The sequence below is a fragment of the Armigeres subalbatus genome, chromosome 2 (assembly GCF_024139115.2).
Source record: "Armigeres subalbatus isolate Guangzhou_Male chromosome 2, GZ_Asu_2, whole genome shotgun sequence".
NCBI classification, from domain to species: Eukaryota; Metazoa; Arthropoda; class Insecta; order Diptera; family Culicidae; genus Armigeres; species Armigeres subalbatus.
The window spans coordinates 194,729,474-194,751,189 of NC_085140.1; the positions used below are offsets into that span (position 1 = coordinate 194,729,474).

General features: G+C 38.6%; 1 protein-coding gene across 1 annotated transcript in view; it reads right to left on the reverse strand.

Moving 5' to 3' along the window:
• Positions 1 to 21,716, reverse strand: part of LOC134215691 (uncharacterized) — a 350,826-nt gene that overhangs the window by 56,330 nt on the left and 272,780 nt on the right. The window contains exons 4-5 of the mRNA XM_062694820.1: positions 16,378 to 16,880; positions 946 to 1,045 (exon numbers count right to left, since the gene is read on the reverse strand). Coding sequence (XP_062550804.1) covers positions 946 to 1,045; positions 16,378 to 16,880 — 603 coding nt within the window. The remainder of the gene's footprint in view (positions 1 to 945; positions 1,046 to 16,377; positions 16,881 to 21,716) is intronic.

The window sequence follows — 21,716 nt, forward strand, 5'->3', positions numbered from 1 at the left end:
TTGTCTGATGTCAGCATTCTCACGTTTTCTCACATCGTAGTGTACAAAATCTTGGAATCTATGAACGACTGCTTATTACCATGGAGAAATTCCTAGCCCAACAACGCTCTGACATGCAGAGTAAGCTTAACGACCTTCTGAAAATTCCACATCAACAGATTTATTAACCAATCCTAATGAAATAAACTCTTTGAGCAGCGTCCTCTTTCAACTATACAGAAGCCAAGCGTGGGGAAAACGTCAGACCGCAGGATCGAGATCGACATATGTAGTTACACGGATCAACAAAACAAAGAGTCCATAAACATATACACATTCACATCAGTCAACGTTCCAGAATCCAGCGTGAAATATATACACCAATATGCTAGTGATACGTGGTTTGCATCAGAGGAGAACAGTCAACGGTTGAAGGAGCTCATGAACAGACGTCTACGGGATATAATTCGAACATGGAAGCTTCACAATTGGATATCCAACAGAAGGGCGCAATCGAAAGCAGAACAAGCGAATGGATAAAACCAACGTTGGACTGGAACCTCTAAGACAACGCAGCAGAGGCAGAACAAAAGAAGACCAAAATCAAACCTGCCAACAGGTTGAGGTGGGCAGCCGCCCATGATGGAGATCCGTTCAGGATCCCTTAGTAAGCGAGCAACCAGAATAGATGCGTTTGTACAAAGCATTTGATTTTCATAATTTTTTTTTGGGTAATTTTTTTGTCGCCTCTCGGACGCATCTACTCTGGCGGCATTGTTACTGTATGTGGTATCGTTGCGCAATTTAATTGCGATTGATGTAACTTTTGTTCCTTCCATCGTTGTTCTGCGGCTGCAGATAATACATCAATTCTGAGTGGTGGGTGTGTAACCGAGTTTGGTGATGTCGTTAACTGAGAAAAAACTGAAATTGAATAGATTCGGTTAGCGGACACGGATGACTTACCGCTTTCGGTACGTTTCGCTGGAAAAATCGCTTTTCATATTCACGGAAATAAATTGCACAAAGTTGTTCGATTTCCATCAAATCCTTCGCCAGGAGGAACCTGTCACGGAGAAACAAAGAAGCAAATTTTAACGCTAGTTGCCCTTTGGGGTTTGTGGCTTGTTACAGTGTACCGAATACAATAGGGAGAGGTTGGGAATAAGCAGATTTCATATGAATGTGTTCAATCACGGCACTCAATGATGAGAGCAGCAACAGGTCGCTGTTCCTTTTTTGGAATGTGATTCGATAGGACATTGGTTACCTTTTGTTGAAAAAACCCTTTCGATTACTTTACACTACTAGGATATTGCCTTTCTCGCTTTTAGGCGTAGCACCAACCTGATGCGATATGCCATTTTCTTTGTAACTTTTAAATGCAATTACTTGTCAAAATCGGTCAAGGAAATCGTTTTCTTTATCTTTTGTTCAAACACATGCACACGGACAGACAGTTCGTCGACCTTAGTCGATTAGTGCACAACACTATAAGTGTTTTATAGGACCAAAGTTCGAAAAGTCATGAGACTCTTCCCCCTTTTTTTATTCAGAGGCTGTACCATATACCACGTGGACATTTTAGGGGGATTAGGTGTATGGAAAGTATCCATGATTCATATTTTTTTTTTGAAAATTTGTTTGAGCAGTTGTCCACGCTGGAGGAGGGGGTATCTTAGAAGAGTGACCAAAACCTGTCCACGTGGTATATGGACAGCCCCTACATTTATTTGGTATAGGCATTCTGTGTTCATACCCGCTACAGTGCCGTGCTCTAATGTGGTATTCTGCTGTACAGATTCCACACAGTATAGCACTGTCCAATGAGCAGCTCGAAGTACCTCAAAGTTGTTCTCGTCCTGCTCGTTCTTTTTTGTCAAAAAATTGACATGAGAGGGATGGGAATAACTTTGAGCTACTTCGAGCTGCTCATTGGACAGCATTAATCTATTTTTAGATATCCATCATTCATTATTGTTATCGTTGCCAGTTCATTCCATCGTGAGTCCATTTGTCCATATGGTGAATCCAATAATCGTGACTTTGTTCGGTTGCCATTTCTCGAGGTACGTTGGGGGAATGCCTCCGAGAAGAACAGATTTGTCAATTGTCATCAGGCAGCCGTGTTGGTGAGGCGCGTTCAACAAAACGCCACCGTACGGACTGCGCTTCCGGTGACTGGGTTTGGTGGAAGAGCTGGGAGTCGAATCCATAGCCATTTGCTTATAAGGCGAACGTGTACCCAACTACGCTACGGAACCCTCCATGAGACTTATCCCTTAAACGAAAGAAAATCATACTAAGAATTTTTGCATGTGTTTTTTTTTTTCTAAAGGGGTGGAAGGCAAATCTGCGAACAGACACCTGAAATTATCGCTCATGGAAGTTCCTCCGAGAACACCTCCAGAAGTTCCTCCAGAAATTCCTCAGGAACCTCCTCCAGGAATTCCCCAGGAGCAACCTCCAGAAAGTTCCTCCAAGAGTTTCTCCAGGAATTGCTCTTGAAGTTGCTACACGAATTCCTCCGGAAGTTCCTCCAGGAATTCCTCCGGAAGTTCCTCCGGGAATTCCTCAGGAATCTTCTCCAGGAATTCCTCAGGAATCTCCTCCAGGAATTCCTTCGGAAGTTCCTCCAGAAATTGCTCAGGAGCAACTTCCAGGAATTCCTCCGAAAGTTCCTCCAAGAGTTTCTCCAGGAATTCCTCTGGAAGTTCATCCAGTCAATTCTCCGGAAATTCATCCAGGAATTTCTCCGGAAGTTCCTCCAGGAATTCTCTCGCAAGCTCCTCCAGGAACTCTTCTGGAAATTCCTCCAGAAACTCTTCCGGAAGTTCCTCCAGACATTCGTCTGAAAGTTCCTCCAATAATTCCTCCGGAAGCTTCTTCTGGAGTTTCTCCAGGAATTCTACCAAGATTTTTTCCGGGAGTGCCTACAGGGATTCTTCGGGTAATTCCTTGCAATGTTGTTATGGAAGTACCTTCGGAAGTTCCTATATGAATGCTTTAGGAAGTTTGCTCAGTTTGCCTGTAACTTCTCAAATAATTACCCATTGTATTTCTCCAAAAACTCTCCCTGGAGTTCCTCCAAAAACTCCTCCAGAAACATTTCATAAATTACTTCGCAAACCCTATAGAAATTACCACGATATTCCTTCTGAATTTCTTCCGAAATTCACATGGAATTCCAGTAAACCCACCTCCCTGGAATTCTTTCGGGAAATTGCCCAGGAATTCTTATGGGAATTAAATTGCGAAATCTAGATCTAAAAAAAATCTAACGCGGGAATTCTTCCAAGGATCCTGGAAAGTCGTTCACAAATACAGTATCCCCCCGTTTATCCGGACCTCACTAGTCCGACGACTCGTAAGTCCCCGATCAGTTAGTCATAACAAAATTGTATCACAATTATATCAATATGTGTTACAAATAACAAAACTTGCAATAATTTTGTTTTAAATTCTCTGTCAAAGATGTTGGTAAGAAAATTTCATGATCGTCATAACATGATTATAACATAATGTGTTATGTTCATTTTCACCGAAAAAAACCCAGATTAATCCACCTAGCGTTGGTGGTGCCTTTCTCGCATTTAGTTAAGACACCAACCTTATATGGTGTTTATATGGTCCGATGTACCATTTTCTTCATAACTCTTAAACGCAATGACCGATCGTTATAAAATTCAATAGTGATCAACAAGGCTTTGTCCACTGTCGAATAAAACTTGTTGCGAGAAAATCGGTTGAGGATTACTATACGAAAAGTTGTCTAATGTTTTTTATAGCTTTTGTGTACACACATACACACACATACACACACACATACACACATACATACACACGGACAAACAGACATGTGCTCAGCTCGTCGAGCTGAGTCGATTGATATATAATACTATGGGTCTCAGAGGCTTCTATAAAAAGTTCGTTTGCGGAGTGAAATGATAGCCTTTCGGTACAACTTAGTTGTACGAGAAAGGCAAATAAATGCCTACATTTATAGTAGATAGGAATTGAAAAAAAACGAAGGTACCAGCTTCAGTATAACTTGAACTTACATTCAAAGTTGAACCATCTGGACAATGTTAATTGCCTACATTATGGATATTCATAATCTTTTCAATAACATAATGTGTTACAGTATAAGCTATTTTCACCCCTTTTCATGTAACACATTGAGTTATATTTTTGTTTAATTAATAACATATTTAGTAATATTTTTGTTGAAACTAGAAGAGATTTTGTTACAATTTTTGTTATTTTAACTACTACTACATGTTTTATAACAACCTCAGTTATAAAAAACTGCTGTAACAGAATAACAGGTTCTGATATAAAGCTGTTACTATCAACTGGTCGGGTCCGGATCTCGCTAATTCGGAATTTTCCGGATTAAAAAGTATCAAAACCCATTTGAACACATTATGCTGTCAGTTTTCAGATTTCTGCTGAGATTTTGTTTTGGTTCATTTGAATGGGTTTGACAGCCGGATTAGCGAGAGAAACCCCGATAATCAGGCCATACATTTGTCGGATCAGCGGGGGTATACTGTAAATGCTTGTGGAAATTAATTCTCCGGCAATTTGTTTAAATATTCATCCGATTTTGTTTTCAACAACTCCTTCACAAATTCCTCCAAGAATCTACGCGGCATATCTCACGGAAACTTCTTCAGAATTTCTTCAAGAATTCGTCCAGAAAACCCTAAATGATTTGGAATTATTTCAAAATTCTCCTAGAATTCTCTCAATAGTACCTATCAGAATATCCGCGAAAATTCCTTTAAAAACTCTTCCAGAAATATCTCTTTATGTTCCCCTGGACACCCGACTAGAAGAGCATAACAAAAACTGAACACAATTTTAATATATTCTGATATTTAAAACTTATTTTGATACAATTTTGTTCTTAGTATCCATTGTCTTTCAAATGTTGTAACAGGATTTTATCATAATATGATATAAAAAATGCTTAACACTGAATCGCCCAACAGCAGGCAATTAAAATAGATGTAGCAGTCTCCCAGCCATGGATAACACAACGCTAATGTAATTTGAAAAGGTTGCCTAATTTATAATGTTGCTAGTTTTATGTTCTTGAAAAACATTCTTGTTCAGACAAAAGCAAAAATTGCTGATTGTTGATCACAATCTGGAGACCTATCATGACCTGTAAAAATTTCCAACTGCACAGGAACAATATATTTTGTAACTGATTCTGTTATAAATTTCTAACAAAATATGTTATTTTTATGATGAAATTCTAACAAAATTTGATAGTTTTTTGATTCTAGTAGTGTAATTTTTGATAGAAATTTAGATATTTTAACAACATCCTGCACCATGTTTCTAACAAATTTTGTTATAAAAATTGTGTATAACATAATAACATATGTTAATATAATTTTGATATGACCTTCTAGTCAATTTCTCTAAAGATTTTCTCAAGCAACTGCTTCGGAAAATTCCCTTTTCATGAAGAATTCCCGACGGAATTTTTGTGGATATATCCGAAGAAGTTCATAAATGATTTTAAGATAAAAATTCGTAAAGGAAATTCTGGTTTGAAATTCAGAAGAAATTTTTGTATAAATTCTTGAATGAATTTCCCGATGAACTTGAAGGAAATTTTTTCGTAGGAATTCCTAAAAGAGTTTCTGAAGAAATGCTAGAAGTAGACGTATTAGTTCATAAATAATAAGAAAAAAAGATTGTCGAGTTTCCAAACAGTTTTCAAATAAAATTCTGAAAATTTTCAGGCGGCAGTATTGTAGTACAATTTGACGAAGAAGTTCCCTTAATTTCTGAATAATTAAATATCATGTGGATTTTATTTGAACAATTATTGTTTTGTTTGACGATGCATAGGTTGTATAACAAGGGAATTAGTGGTTCCCCTACAAACAATTTTGGCTGAATAAGCTACTTTTTTAGCTGAAAAGTCTGTTTTAATGAAATAAGCCCTTCATCAGCTTTCAATTTTGTTGGGTCTACAGGGGGCTGAAAATATGTATTTCTGACAGAAGCTAGATAAATCTTGACTTATCGGTAAAAGTGCCATTGGCGAGGTACTTAAAAAAATATTCAGTGGCGTGGTCAATTTTCATACGGAGGCGCACCGATTATTTTTAAACGGTGGCGTCGGCGCAAAGATCTAGTTCTACCCTGATGTCCTAATTGAAATTTCGTGTTGTTTTTTATGGAATATTTTCAATTGTCTGTGGGAATTTTATTTTGCTACCTGCAGGACATCAACGATAAATATCGAAGACAACTTAGCCGAAACTTAAAAGGAATGCACAGAATTGCAATGCTTGCTACACACAAAAAAAAAAACGTTGGTGAAATTAAAAGAAACGTTGGTAAATTTGAGAAAATCAGTTAGTGATTTTCAGTAGAAAGTATAAGACTGTTAAATCTACCAATGCAAAAATTTCACTCCGATATAAACTTCGACAAGAGCCGAGTTGTTAAATTGGGGTTAGGGACAGAAGGTCGAAAGGACAAAAAGTCGAAAGACAAAAGGTCGAAGGTACAAATGGTCGAAAAGGACAAAAGGTCGAAATGGACAAAAGGTCGAAAGGACCAAACGTCGAACGGGACAAAAGGTCGAAAAGGACAGAACGTCTAACGAGACAAAAGGTTGAAAGAAACTAAAGATCAATAAGATCAAAAGGTTGAAAGGGACAGAAGGTCGAAATGGACAAGGAACTGAAACAGAGAGAGACAATTTAGCACCACAGTTTCCTCTGCTCATTGAATGAATTTTATTCAGTTGCTAAAAATAGTTTAAAATAAAAGAGCAACTTTTTTACCAACTGTATAGGACAATTCTGTCTCGCGCAATACAAGTTTTATTCATTTCCTAAATCAACAATCTTTTTATCTCTTACAGAACTATCTAGATATTCATAATATTGTTTCACAGTAATTACTCCTTCTTTGAAAATTGCTCATTCTTCAAGTTTGATTGATGTGATGAGTGTTTTATTTCTGCTTGAAGTTAAATGCATTTCATAAATTCTTTTGGAATACACCCAACTTGTTATCAACTTGTTCTTGATCGTCCTTTTGTCCCTTTCGACCTCTTGTCCTTTCTGACTTTTTGTCTTTTTCGACCTTTAATGCTTTCGACTTTTTGTCTTTTAGTCCTTTTGTCTTTCGACCTTTTGTCCTTCCGACCTTTTGTCTTTCGACCTTTTGTCATAGATTCGTTAAATTGACATTGTCTTGTTAAAGCTAAATACCTATGTATTTTGTCAAAACAACAGGTTGGCGTTGCTTTCAATTTAAGGAAGGCGGTTTGATTTGCTCATATGCCATCGGGTGCGGAAGGATTTTCTATCGACTTCTATAAAAACATTCTTCATGCCTGCCGTATCCTAACGGAACTATCAATTCTATACTTTCGCCTCTAATTCTATCATGAACATGTACGTCTAAGTTTGGAAGATGATATTAGCATTTCCATATCATTGTAAATAATTTAACTTCACGTAGAAGTAAAACACTTAAATCATTAATTAGTATAGAGGAAGATTGTCGCTGTCGTCACTAGCGAAACATCTTTTGCTGGTGAGTATAGGGCACTGAATATCAACGAAGGAAAAATCAGTACGTTTTGACAGGTAGGTACCCAACATGATTGGGGACGATAACAAAGGGAACCGCAGCGACAATCGTCCTCTATAGTTTACACTTAGAACGAGAGTTTATTTCTGTTTCAATCTTTTCTTGCAACTGTCACAGACAATCATGGGCTGCCAGTTACATTGTTTTATCCTGCCAGACTTGCCAAAAATGTGAAATGGTTAAGTAAGTTTGATTATTTCACTATTTCTATTCTGTGAAAATAAGGGTTTTGAACTGAACGAAAACTCTCAAATCTATCAATTTTGCATTTGACTAAAAAGGTTCTGCTCTCAATAATACCAAATTCACCACATGTTTTAAATAATATTAAAAAATGTTGGAATCCCAACTTTTTTTTCTCTGTGTAATACTAATAAGGGCTTCGTAAAATTAAAGCTGAGCGCCGCGGCCGCCGACGATTTTTATGCAGCGCCGCCGCCACCATTTTTGACCGGCGCACCGCTGCAATTTTTTAACCGCGCCGTTGAAATAATTTCAGTGTCGTAGCCAGGGGGTGGTTTTGAGAGATTTGCTTATACATTTGAAAAATTTCGGCGCTACAGAAAGTAAAAATTTGTATCGAGTCCGGACATGCTTTCTTCAGTAAGCAGAACGATCGGCCGGTCATAAAAATTTGGTTCTGTTTTGTGCGGGTGAGTCAATTAATCGTAAAGTAAAAATTTGTATCGAGTCCGATCGTGTTTTCTTCAGTAAGCACAACCATCGGCCGATTATCAAAGTTTTGTTCTGCTTTGTGCGGATGAGTTAATTAATCAGAAAGTAAAAATATGTATCGAGTCCGGTCGTGTTTTCTTCAGTAAGCAGAACCATCGGCCGGTCATCAAAGTTCTGTTCTGCTTTGTGCGGGTGAGTCAATTAATCGTAAAGTAAAAATTTGTATCGAGTCCGATCGTGTTTTCTTCAGTAAGCAGAACGATCGGCCGGTCATCGAAATTTTGTTCTGAGTAGTGCGGTTGATAATTATAATAATTGGTGTTCGTTCGAATGTGTTTGTTTAAAATCAATCAAACTACACGCTATACACGGCATACCGTTTACCAAAACGAGCAGTGTCACACTTACAGGGGATGGACAAAATAATTAGGATAGGCAAATTTTAGGTAAAATTAGATGTGTTGTAACTACCTTAGTTATTATCCGATTTTGACAATTCAGGCATACCTGAACTAGAAAAATAATGCAGTTTGACGGTATGTCCATGGAACCGACTATGGCCATCGGATTCCGGAGATATTCCGGGTTTTTCGGAGGTAGGTTCAAAATCGTAAATTTGAGGTGGATATTAGGAGAAGTTGTGGTTAAAAATTGAATAATATTAGTAACCACAAATGAAGTAGGGCTCTTGCTGATTGGAACCATATATTGAGATTTGGAATCGGACCAGAATCAAGTGAGATATGGCCATTTCTTTAAAATCGGTTCCGATCGATACTTATCAAAGGGGTCAGGCCACAACTTCATTTGAATCTCGCTTTTTGATAGATCGTCCACTATGATTTTATTCTAGAAGGCCTCTAATGTGTCCAGAATGAAAAACCAATTGAATAAACGAATCCTGGAGTCGCTGGGAGGTCCCCGGGGAACCAGTGAATGGGGACATTTAAGTTTTAGTACCAAAATCAGTCATTCGACGGCTCTTTTGTCATGGTTTTCGATCAGGAAGCGAAGTATGTATAGAAAATGGTCCATTGACGGATCTGACCGCTTCCAGGATCTACGGATTGGCCCCGGGGAACCTGTGGAAGAAGACATTTTAGTTTTACCAAAAAACAGTCGTTCGACGGCTCTTTTTTCATGGTTTTCGATCAGGAAGCGAAGTATGAATATAAAATGGTCCATTGGCGGCTCTGACCGCTTCCAGGACCTACGGATTGGCCCCAAGGAACCTGTGGAAGGGGACATTTTAGTTTTACCGCCAAAACCAGTCATTCGACGGCTCTTTTTTCATGGTTTTCGATCAAGAAGCGAAGTATGAATATAAAATGGTCCATTGACGGGTCTGACCGCTTCTGGATTGGCCCTGGGAACCTGTGGAAGGAGTCATTTTAGTTCTAGCACCAAAACTAGTCATTCGAAGGCTCTTTTTTCATGGTTTTCGATCAGGAAGCGAAGTATGAATATAAAATAATCCATTGACGGCCCTGGTCGCTTTCAAGACTAACGGATTGGCCCCGGGGAACCTGTGGAAGGGGACATTTAAGTTTTACCACCAAAACCAGTCATTCGACGGCTCTTTTTTCATGGTTTTCGATCAGGAAGCGAAGTATGAATATAAAGTGGTCCATTGATGGCTCTGATTGCTTCCAGGACCTACTGGTTGCCTCCGAGGAACCTGTGGAAGAGGACATTTAGTTTTTAGCACCAAAACCAGTCATTCTACTGCTCTTTTTTCATGGTTTTCGATCAGAAAGCAAAGTATGAATATAAAATGATCCATTGTCGGCTCTGACCTCTTCCAGGACCTACGGATTGGACCCCGGGGAACCTGTTGAAGGGGACATTTTAGTTTTAGTATCAAACCCAGTCATTCGAAGGCTCTTTTTTCATGGATTTCGACCAGGAAGCGAAATATGAATTAAAAATTACCATTGACGGCTCTGACCGCTTCCAGGACCTACTGATTGCCTTCGAGGATTCTATGAATGAGGACATTTTAGTTTTAGCACTAAAACCAGTCATTCGATTTTTGATCAGGAAGCGAAGTATGAATATAAAATGGTCCATTGACGGCTCTGACCGCTTCCAAGACCCACGGATTGCTCCTGGAGAATTTGTGTATTATTTTAGGCATCATAACCAGCCATTCGACGTCTCTTTTCTAGTGGTTTCGATTAGGAATCGAGAAATGAATATAAAAGGGACCATTGAGGGCTCTGACCGCTTTCTGGCCTACAGATTGGTCCAGGAAACCTGTGGAAGGGGACATTTTAGTTTTAGCACCAAAACTAGTCATACAACGGCTCTGTTTTCATGGCTTTGGATCAGGAAGCGAAGTATGAAGTAGGCAGGTTCCCCGTGAGCTATCCGTTAGTCCAGAAAACGGTCAGAGTCGTCAATGGTCCATTTTTTGATCATACTTCACATTCTGATTGAAATCCATGAAAAAAGAGCCGTCCAATGATTGGTTTTTGTGCTAAAACTAAAATGTCCCTTCCACAGTTCCCCGGGGGCAATCCGTAAGTCCTGGAAGCGGTCAGATCCATTAATGGTCCAATTTATACTCATACTTCGCTTTCTGATCAAAATCACGAAAAAAAAAGCCGTCGAGACATTGCGTTTGGGGCTGCAACTTAAATGTTCCTTTCCACTGGTTTTCCGGGGGGAATCTGTAGGTCCTGAGAGCGGTCAGAGTCATCAATGGTCAATTTTATATTAATAGTTTGCTTATATTAAAGAAGAGCTGTCGAATGATTGATTTTGGTGTAAAAACTAAAATGTCCCCTTCCACAGGTTCCTCGGGGGCAACCAGTAGGTCCTGGAAGCGGTCAAAGCTGTCATTGGTCCTTTTACTTTGCTACCTTGCTTCCGGATCGAAAACCTATAAAAAGAGCCGTCGAATAACTGATTTTAGTGCTAAAACTTATATGTTCCTTTCCACAGGTTCCCCGGGGGCAATCCTTGGGTCCTGGAAGCGGTCAGAGACGTCAATGATCCATTTTGTTTTCGTACTTCGCTTCCTGATCGATAACCATGAATGAAGAGCTGTCGAATGGCTGGTTTTGGTGCTAAAACTAAAATGTCCCCTTCCACAGATTCCTCGGAGCCAATCCGTAGATCCTGGAATCGGTCAAAGCCGTCACTGGACCATTTTATATTCATAGTTCGCTTCCTGATCGAAAACCATGAAAAAAGAGCCGTCGAACGACCGGTTTTGGTGGTAAAACTAAAATGTCCCCTTCCACAGGTTCCCCGGGGGCAATCCTTGGGTCCTGGAAGCGGTCAGAGCCGTCAATGATCCATTTTATTTTCGTACTTCGCTTCCTGATCGATAACCATGAATGAAGAGCTGTCGAATGGCTGGTTTTGGTGCTAAAACTAAAATGTCCCCTTCCACAGGTTCCTTGGGGCCAATCCGTAGATCCTGGAATCGGTCAGAGCCGTCAATGGACCATTTTATATTCATACTTCGCTTCCTGATCGAAAACCATGAAAAAAGAGCCGTCGAACGACCGGTTTTGGTGGTAAAACTAAAAAGTCCCCTTCCACAGGTTCCCCGGGGCCAATCCGTAGATCCTGGAAGCGGTCAGAGCCGACAATGGACCATTTTATATTCATACTTCGCTTCCTGATCGTAAACCATAAAAAAGAGCCGACGAACGACTGGTTTTGGTGGTAAAACTAAAATGTCCCCTTCCACAGGTTCCCCGGGGCCAATCCGTAGATCCTGGAAGCGGTCAGAACCGTCAATGGACCATTTTCTATTCATACTTCGCTTCCTGATCGAAAACCATGAAAAAAGAGCCGTCGAATGACTGATTTTGGTGCTAAAGCTTAAATGTCCCCATTCACAGGTTCCCCGGGGACATCCCAGCGACTCCAGGATCCGTTTATTCAATTCGTTTTTTATTCTGGACACATTAGAGCCCTTCTAGAATGAAATCATAGTGGCCGATCTATCAAAAAGCGAGATTCAAATGAAGTTGTGGCCTGACCCCTTTGATAAGTATCGATCGGAACCGATTTTAAAGAAATGGCCATATCTCACTTGATTCTGGTCCGATTCCAAATCTCAATATATGGTTCCAATCAGCAAGAGCCCTACTTCATTTGTGGTTACTAATATTATTCAATTTTTAACCACAACTTCTCCTAATATCCATATCAAATTTACGGTTTTGAACCTACCTCCGAAAAACCCGGAATATCTCCGGAATCCGGTGGTCATAGTCGGTTCCATGGACATACCGTCAAACTGCATTAATTTTCTAGTTCGGGCATACCTGAATTGTCAAAATCGGATAATAACCAAGATAGTTACAACACATCTAATTTTACCCAAAATTTGCCTATCCTAATTATTTTGTCCATCCCCTGTATAACCCCCTTGGCTATGCTGAGAGAACGAAAATATCTCCAGGGTCGAAAGAAGGGAAAGCCGGTTCAACACCCAGTAGCGCAGCTTGGAGTTTGGGTATTTTGATATAACTTCACCCTACCGCAAGAAAGCAATAAGAATTTTAGACATTTTAACACAATTATCTTCTAACAATACTAACCATTAGAAATAATCAAGGTTTTGCTACTAATGCGCTACTAATAAAATGGGTATCTCCTGTTCTAGACCTATAATAGTTCAAAAAGCATACAAATTGTAATTAATTCCACTAAGTATTCAGAACAGAAGAACTTGGACAGAGCTAAAAGCTGAGCTAACGATTTCAATATTTCCCATAAGAAATAAGACCAGACCCGACCCTGTCGTAAAAAAATAAGTGCACAAGCGTGAGTACTATACCCCTGCCCTACCTAAGACCGCCTCATCGGCTAAGAATCTTTTGCCGGCGCTCAAACTACTGCTCGATAGATTCGATGAAGCTTAGAGTGGTTGGGGAAGTGGGATCGTTTTGGTTGGGAGAGTGAGATATATTAATGTTTCTCCATGAGCATATTAGGCAGCGTCATCCTTGGATTGTAATTAAATGTGCTTGAGATGGAGTCGCAAGCAATAATTTGGAACCGTCGGTTACACACTTTCACCCCATATATCCAACATCCCGGTGATTTCTCTTGGAAGTGCAGATGACTCATCGGTTTCTATCAAAGTGAGTATCATGTCAACATTTCCCCACCTATTCCTTAATTGACCTGCATTCAGACACGGCCGGCGCTGCACACTGCCGTAATCTGGAAAAGTGACGTAACTGCCATTTCACAACATGCATGTTTTCCATTTTTCTGTTAAAGAGCTCGATGAGTAGAACTTGTTAACACCAATTGTGGAAAATGGCGTATACGTCACTTTTTCTGATTACGGCAGCACAGTGTCTAAAATCGTGTTTTTAGCGCGTTTATTTAATAGTACCTTTATTATGTGATTTAGCGTAATAGCGTCTTCGAGACATTTTATCAGTAAGTCGACGCGCTTCTTTGGAGATATTCAGCCTTATGATCAATCCCCCTAAAAGTGAGATGAAACATTTATTTTTTCCACTTTACAACATGAAAGGTATGCATCTTCTACAAGTTATAGCAAAAGTTCTCCTGAAAAACTTTGTCGAAGACACCAAGTTCGTAATTCCATTGCTTTTGGAGACATTGCTTTTCATGCAAACAAGCTTTGAACATGTTCGATGTATGTATAAGCATACAAACATATGGAGACGCATGGTGCATTGGTTCACCCACTCCTTGTGTGATTGATTTCTACCTTGCATAGGGAAATCGTTTTTGATGAAACATCTCTTACATCCTATAATTAGGAAAGCTTTGATCACCGCGTGACTTTATCGAAATTAATTTATTGGCTTTTTTCGGTGATAATTATACTACTCAAAGCGAAAGGGAGTAGATGAAAGTAATGAAGATACAGATTCGATTGACACCGAATCATTAATTATCACCGAAAAAAGCCAATAAATTAATTTCGATAAAGTCACGCGGTGATCAAAGCTTTCCTAATTATAGAATCCATTTGGCGAAAAATTGATGAAATACAGTTCGAATAAGATTCAATTTGGGCAAAGTATGAGCTTGCGAGAGTTATGCCTGAAGAGATTTAGCGCGCTCTTGTATGAATCTCGGAAAATATGCCACGAATCAATAGAACTGTTTACGCTTGCCGAACAGCACTTTAGCAGGTTGAAATCGCTGTTATTTTGCCTGTCTTGGTACAGTGATCACAACGTCACTATCCAAGCCGTTCCTGGGTGGACGTTAGGCAGAATAACAGCGATTTCAACAATGTTTGTTCTCTCATATGGCCCTCTGCTAATCTTCAGTTTCTATTCATTTCACACTTGCCGCTCGCTTGCGGTGTCAATCGAATCTGTATCTTCATTACTTTCATCTACTCCCTTTCGCTTTGAGTAGTATAATTATCACCGAAAAAGCCAATAAATTAATTTCGATCGATCTCTTACATCCGCTTACAACTCTACAGTTCAGGTATTAATTTAAAGTTCAATACTTGTACTTTGTTATGCGTATGAGATTGACTGCCACAATTTGCCCCTTATCAAGTAGCAATTAAATCAAAAATGGCTAAAAATTCCAATAAAACTGTTATATTTTTTTAATTTTTTTGAGTTTTTGAGTCACAACAGCCACCAAACAGCGTATTTTAATATCATCTAAAACTTTCTAGAATATGAATAAAATGTAGAAATGAAAATGAAAAAGATATGACGAAAGGCTATTGTCAGGGGGTTGTCAGCATAAAACGTAAAAATTCTCCAAAAGTAACGGAATTATAAACTTGATGTCTTCGACAAAGTTTTTCAGGAGAACTCTTGCTACAACTCTCGCGAAGACGTATACCTTCTATGTTGTAAAGTAAAAAAAAAAAAATCTCATCTCAATTTTAGGGGGATTGATCATACCTCCAAAGAAGCGCGTCGACTCTTGCTGATAAAATGTCTCGAAGACGTCATTACGCTAAATCACATGATAAAGGTACTATTAAATAAACGCGCTTAAAACACGATTTTAGCCACTACGCGCTGCCGGTTTAAAGTGCATCGGCGCATAGGTCTTTGTAAAATGCGCATGCAAAATTTGGCACAAACTGGTTGTTTGGAAAAAAGATTCCTAAAGTTAACACTCTTTTTCGGAAATCCAGATAATCTCATTTCCGCGCCATGCACAAGTTGCAAAAATGCATGCACAAAACATATTCTTTTTCATGTTTGTCACCCCTCTATTCCAATGTGGTGCTCACGAGTGATGCCGCAAATATTCTTTTGCCAACGACGTTAACAAATCGTTTCTGGAGAAAATCTCTTTCATACCACATCATATTAATGCTAATGGATCCCTTCCGCTCATGTTCCATGCTGCTGATGAAACTGCAAATGTGCATCCGAATATATTTCATCCTTCATAAATCATTTTGTCCCGAACTACATGCACGTTGTCTCTTTAACCATCACTGCTAAAAGTATGCAAGCTTGTTGTGATTAATGCATTAAATCTGGACAGAGCACTTCTGTACCAAAACGCTTTATCATTTATCACCTTCTGAGAAAATTACCAACATATATTTGTGCAGAATGCGAAGATGGAATATTTATTTCGGGAAGAGGCAGCGGGTGATATCACGAAATAAATAGAATCTATGATTTACATATGTAGGATTTACAATAGATCAATTTTAGAACAGAGTTTTTTTTATCTAGGCCATATCAACAAACCGTTTCGAATCAAATTCCGAACATGACTCATATTCCAAACACTCACAGGTAAATAGCCTAAAATAAAAGAATTTGTTTTAGGGTACTAAAATTCCAATGGCCAGAATATGAATCATGCTCGGGAGTTGAGTCAAAACGGTAGTCAGCACTGATTCATGAACGAAATTGAAAAAATCCACTAAGCATTTGAATTAAAGTGAATGACTGAATCAATTCATATCCAAGAGTAGAAACACGTAGATACATGGCAAGCGTATATAATTGATGATGGGTGAAAGGATCGAAACAAAAGGTCTCTATTACAATACACCAGGATTCATATCGAATTACATCCCAACGAATGCATTGCTCCAGATTATTATTTATAAGTGCATCATATTCGACCAAGGCTCACCTGGTTTCATCTTCCTGTTCCTTGGCGGAGGCGCTCACCCTTGGCAGCATCTGAACGAACGCCAGGTCCTGCTTGGTCTTGGCCTGAGGGCAGCGTGGGGGGAGCACCTTCAGCGCCAGTGCACTGATAGCATCCTTATCCCGTCGGGCCGGTACCATTGCTTTCCATTTCTTATAGCAGAGCAGCAACCGCACATAATCCATGATGTCGAGCGAGGCGGCTGCCCCGGTGCACCTCGCCTGGCTGGCCAAGATCTGCTCGAACACCGGATACATTAGCGCCACGGCACCACTGCCGGCCAGCAAATCCATCTTCAGCAGCGTTAGTGTGACGAACTCACTGTCGCCGTCGAAAATGATGTACAAACTGCTCACAATCTGATTGCACTGGGCCAACAGCACCGCTGGATTCCGCTCCCCGGCCAGGGCCGAGCATTTGTACCGGATGTAATCAACCAGGACATCCATCACTGTCAGCCGATATCTCCGGGTCTCGGGTGGAAGCTGCAAATAGGAGATAGAGTGAAATAAATTCATAAGTCAGTATTATTAAACAAGTGCGACTTTTATGCGGGAAAATATGAGAATGATTGTCAATTATTTTACATATTTGAATTATTAGGACACGGAACATAGAGCACTTATTTAGCACATTTTCAATTGTACACTCGACCAGCGGATGGCAGGTTTTAATACAGTTCTGCATAAAACCCTTACAGAAACCACTGACTGGCGGCGCCTGAATGTTTGGCGTAATATGTTCATTTATAATTGGAGACGTGAATCAATTAAAAAAATGTCAGACAGTTTCAAGTATAATGAAATGTTAGTGCATTTTATCGCCTATAATTGAAAAGGTCACCAGGTATTTTTTGGAATATTTTTCCAAAGAAATTTAATTGCTGTTTGATCATAGATAGACTGTAATTGCGACAATTTATGGTTTTTCAAAGTTTAAACCGGGTTTTACTACTGACCAAAAATTCTTTGGATGCTCGCAAGAATTCCTTAGAAATTAACTTCTGATTTTTTTGTATATATCTTAAATAATTTTTAGGGAAATACCTTCTGGATTTTTCCAAAAATAAAATCAAGAGTACTGCCAGAACTCTTTCAAAAATTATTTTAGGAACTTCTTCGGATACCATTGGAAATTCCATTCTCTCGGAAATTTCTCCAATAATTCTTCCGAAATTTCCAGCAACAATTCCTAATGGAATTTTCAAAGATAGTCCTTAAGGCATTTACGATATTATTAAATTTCTTCAAGAAAATCTTTGTACATTCCTCCAAAAATGCTTTCGGAATTTCATCTATGGATTTCCCCAGAAAATCCTCTAAAAATAACTTCAGAGATATTTCCAGAAATCTTTTTTGGAAATTCAAAGGAGAATACTTAATGAAATCTTTTAAGAATTTCTTCAGAAATTTTTTTAGACTTTCCTTTGAAAATTCATTTAAGAAGTCCTTTAAAATTCCTTTGAATTTTTTTTTGAAAATACCTGAGGAAAATTCTTCGGATATTTCTTTATTGGAATATCATCAGAAATTGTTTCAGGAATACCTTCGAAAATTGCTTTAGGAGAAATCCTTCGTAAATTTCTTTAGCAATTGATTTATGAATTTCTTCAGAATATGTTTTAGGAAATCCTTTGAAAAGTCTTTTTAAAATTACGCCAGGATTTCTTTTTGACATACATCTAGAAATTCCTTCTAAAAATTCTCTGGAAAGGCCTTTGTAAATTTCTCCCTGGTAATTCATTAGAAACTTTCTTCCAGGAAATCCTCTTAGTGAAGCCACACGGCATTTCTTCCGAAATTCCGAGAGTAAACATTTCGGAAATTATGTTGGAAGAATATTTCAGGAAAATTATTGAAGAAATAAATAGGAAATACTAAAGGAAGCTTTGGAAGAGTTCTTAACGGAAATTTTGGAAGGAAATTCCCGATGAAAAGAACTCTTATAGTATTCTAGTAATTTCTAAATTATTGTATTCTAAATGAATTTCTGAACTGATTTCCGAACATTTTTCAAAGGAGTATCCAAATTTCCGGAGGAATTTCCGAAGGAATTCCTAAAAAAATCGAAAGAATTCCTGGATGATGTTCTAACGAATTTGCTGGATGAATTTTTTGAGAAATTCCTGAAGTAATTGCTGAAGTCATTTCTTTAAAAAAAAAATCTCTAAAGGAATTTTCCTTAAGGGAATTTCTGAAGGTTTCCCTGATACAACTTCCGTAGTTATTGCCCAAGAATTTTCCGTAGGAATTCTGAGCAAGAAATTCTTTAAATAATTCGTTAAGGATATTTCGAAAACGTTTTCAAAACGCAATTATTCCTTATGGATTTTGTTGTGTTTCCCTATAGGAATTTTTTTTGGAAGGCATCTCCAAAAGAAATCCGATCCTGATTGTCTGTTGCTATCGGCCTCTGGTGACAACGACGCTGGAGTTCGATGTATGAGATCCAGTTGTGATGCCATCAGGCCCGAATTATATACCGCAGGCATCTGGTGATGAACACCTGCAGCCGTTGAGTGCTCTCCACTGATGCCGAAAGAACCCCTGCAGGAATCGCCGAAAGAATGGAGGAATTGGAGGAATGTACAGAGAAATTCAAGAATTTTGGAAATTCCTTTGGGAGTTCCTTAGGAAATTCATTAAGAAGTTCGTTTGGAAATTCCTAAAAAAGAGCCGAAAGAATGGAACACCTGGAAAAATTTCTGAATCTCTGAAAATTTGCTGAAAGAAATCCGGAAAAAAATCCGGAGAAGTTTCCAATAGATTTTTTAGATATTTTTTTAAAGAAATATTTGAAAGTATTTCTAAAGGAATTTCTGGAGGTAATTCTAGATTTATTTTCGCGGAGGATTTTTGAAGAAACTACTTGAGGATTTTAGTAATGAAATTCTGGAGGAATCTCAAATGTATTAATTAGAGAAATTTACGATGGCATTCCTGGAGGATCTTTTGATCTTTTATACCTGAAAGAACTTCTTGATGACCAACCGAATTAATTCCTGGGGGTATTTTTTTGTGAAAAAATATGTGGAGGACTTTTCGAACAAACTTTTGGATAAATTCATATCATATCATAAATATTACCTTGGTGAATATTGAAGATTTTTTCCGAAGCGACGCCTGAAGTAAATTCTTAAGGAATTCTTGAGAATAGCTTGAGCTTGAGCTTGAGCTTGATTGACTGCTCGTAGTTGCTACTCCATTATGACCAGATCAGCTGTTCTTGCACAGGGAACCAACAGATGTTTGCTTGGGACTAGCACACATCTTCAATGTACAAGTACTGGTGATCTCATTTGTTAGGTCATACTGGCGCCTGCCACGTCAGAATGCAAGTCAATGTAGGGAAGGGGGAGGAAATGATGATGCAATCACTCGCCCACTTAAGGAATTCTTGAGAATATCCGAAGAAGTATGATAATGGATCGACTGCAATCACGATATTTTTGGGTTTTTCTTTTTGTCATGAAGTCTTAATTCCAGATTAAAAAACAGTATTTTATCTCACTACTGTCCGGATTTTTAAAGGAATTTCCTAGAAGAATTTCCGAAGGTATCCCTTCAGATATTTTAGCAGGAGCTTCTGAAGTAATTTCCGTATGAGTTCCTGCAGAAATCTAAAAATTTAATTTGAAAATTCCATTTGAATTATTTTCGAGGATTTCTATGATAATTATTCAGGAAATTTATTAAACAATGCCTTCAGAAATTCGTTAAGAAATTCTTTTCGCAAAACTATTCAGGTTGTTCTTTGGAAATTCTTCCTAGAATTTATTGGAAATACATTTTGAAATTACTCCAAGAATTTCTTCTAAAATTTCTCCAGAAAATCGTACAGATATTCTTTCGAGAACTCCTCCAGGAATAATTTATAAAATTTTCCCAGGAGCTCATTCGAATACACCTCCAGGGATTCTTTCCTGAACCATCCCAAAAGGCCTTTGTAAATTCCTGTAGTAAATCAATGTAATAATACTGTCATAATTCTTGCAGGTATTATTCCGAAGGAATTTCCGGAGGAGTTTTCAAAGAAATTTCACAAGAAATTACTAGAGATTTCTCGAAGGAATTCTCAAAAGGACCGTCGTCAGGGGTGACAATGGGTCAAATGGGGGTGAGAATGTATCACTGTTTCAAGTACTTAGAATGCTTGTAGAATAGATTGAATGTATCCGAAGGGCAAAAAGACTAAAATATGAGAGAAAGATTTTGCTATCCGGCCGGTGAGAGCGACGACCCATTCTCCACCCACTTTGAGTAGGACTGACCGATAAAGCCGATAAGCAAATCAATCATTACAATCACGATCGGAAAATCTGTTTCAAAACGCCAGTTAGATATATCCAAATGAAGTTTAATGTTGGTTACAGTCGGGATTCGCTGGTTGGGATCTTAATACTTGGGTCACTTTTTAGTTGGGCCTCCGCTGGTTGGGCCATGGCCCAACTAAAAAGCAACCGTACGTCAAAATTCAATGTAAACACGGGAAACGGGATTGGGCGTCACTGGACATCATTTGTGATGTTCAAGTCGAAATACACGTGTTCAAATGCTGTCAGTTGACCCAACTAAAAAACTGAATTCGTTAGTTGGGACGAGGTCGTGGCCCAACCAGCGAATCGCGACTGTATATCAGTTGAAAAGCTTGTCAAAATACTGACATTGAGTAGATCGTAGAAGAAAAGTCTTACAGAATAAACATTAGGGGAAACCGCCAAATGTTGAACGGCAAATTTTGTCGCTTATTGTTGAACTCCCATAAGAAATGCACGTGCGTTCAACAATAGGCGAAGAAATTAGCCGTTCAACATTTGGCGAATTACCCTACTTGTAAACTTTTTTCCCTATTTTATGAACGATGAGGCACCACTACCACCACGAGGAATAATCTGGGTTTTTAATATACGCAATTCCATCACATTATAATTATTTTATTAGTTGCAACCAAGTCCATTACTCGCCCTGTATACCGCCTAAACATCACTCATTAGCAGCATTAACGTTACTCCTAGGGCTCGGTTCACATTTCCAGTACAAAATATGACTAGACCGCTCCTGAATGTAGGGGAGAATAGAACAAAATGCACCAATTAAGCTATTTTGATGTTTTCACCAATATAAACAAAAGTATCAAACAATTTCAATGTGTAGATGCAATTTTTACAAAACTAGCTATATTTCACCATGATTTCCTATTCAACAACAAGGTTATTTTATGTCTTTCTTACGCATTCAAAATAAGTTTTAAAAATGGGCCTGGGGTAAAATGCCCGAATGGTGGTATGAAATGACTCAATTACATGTAAAATAATGGTGAAC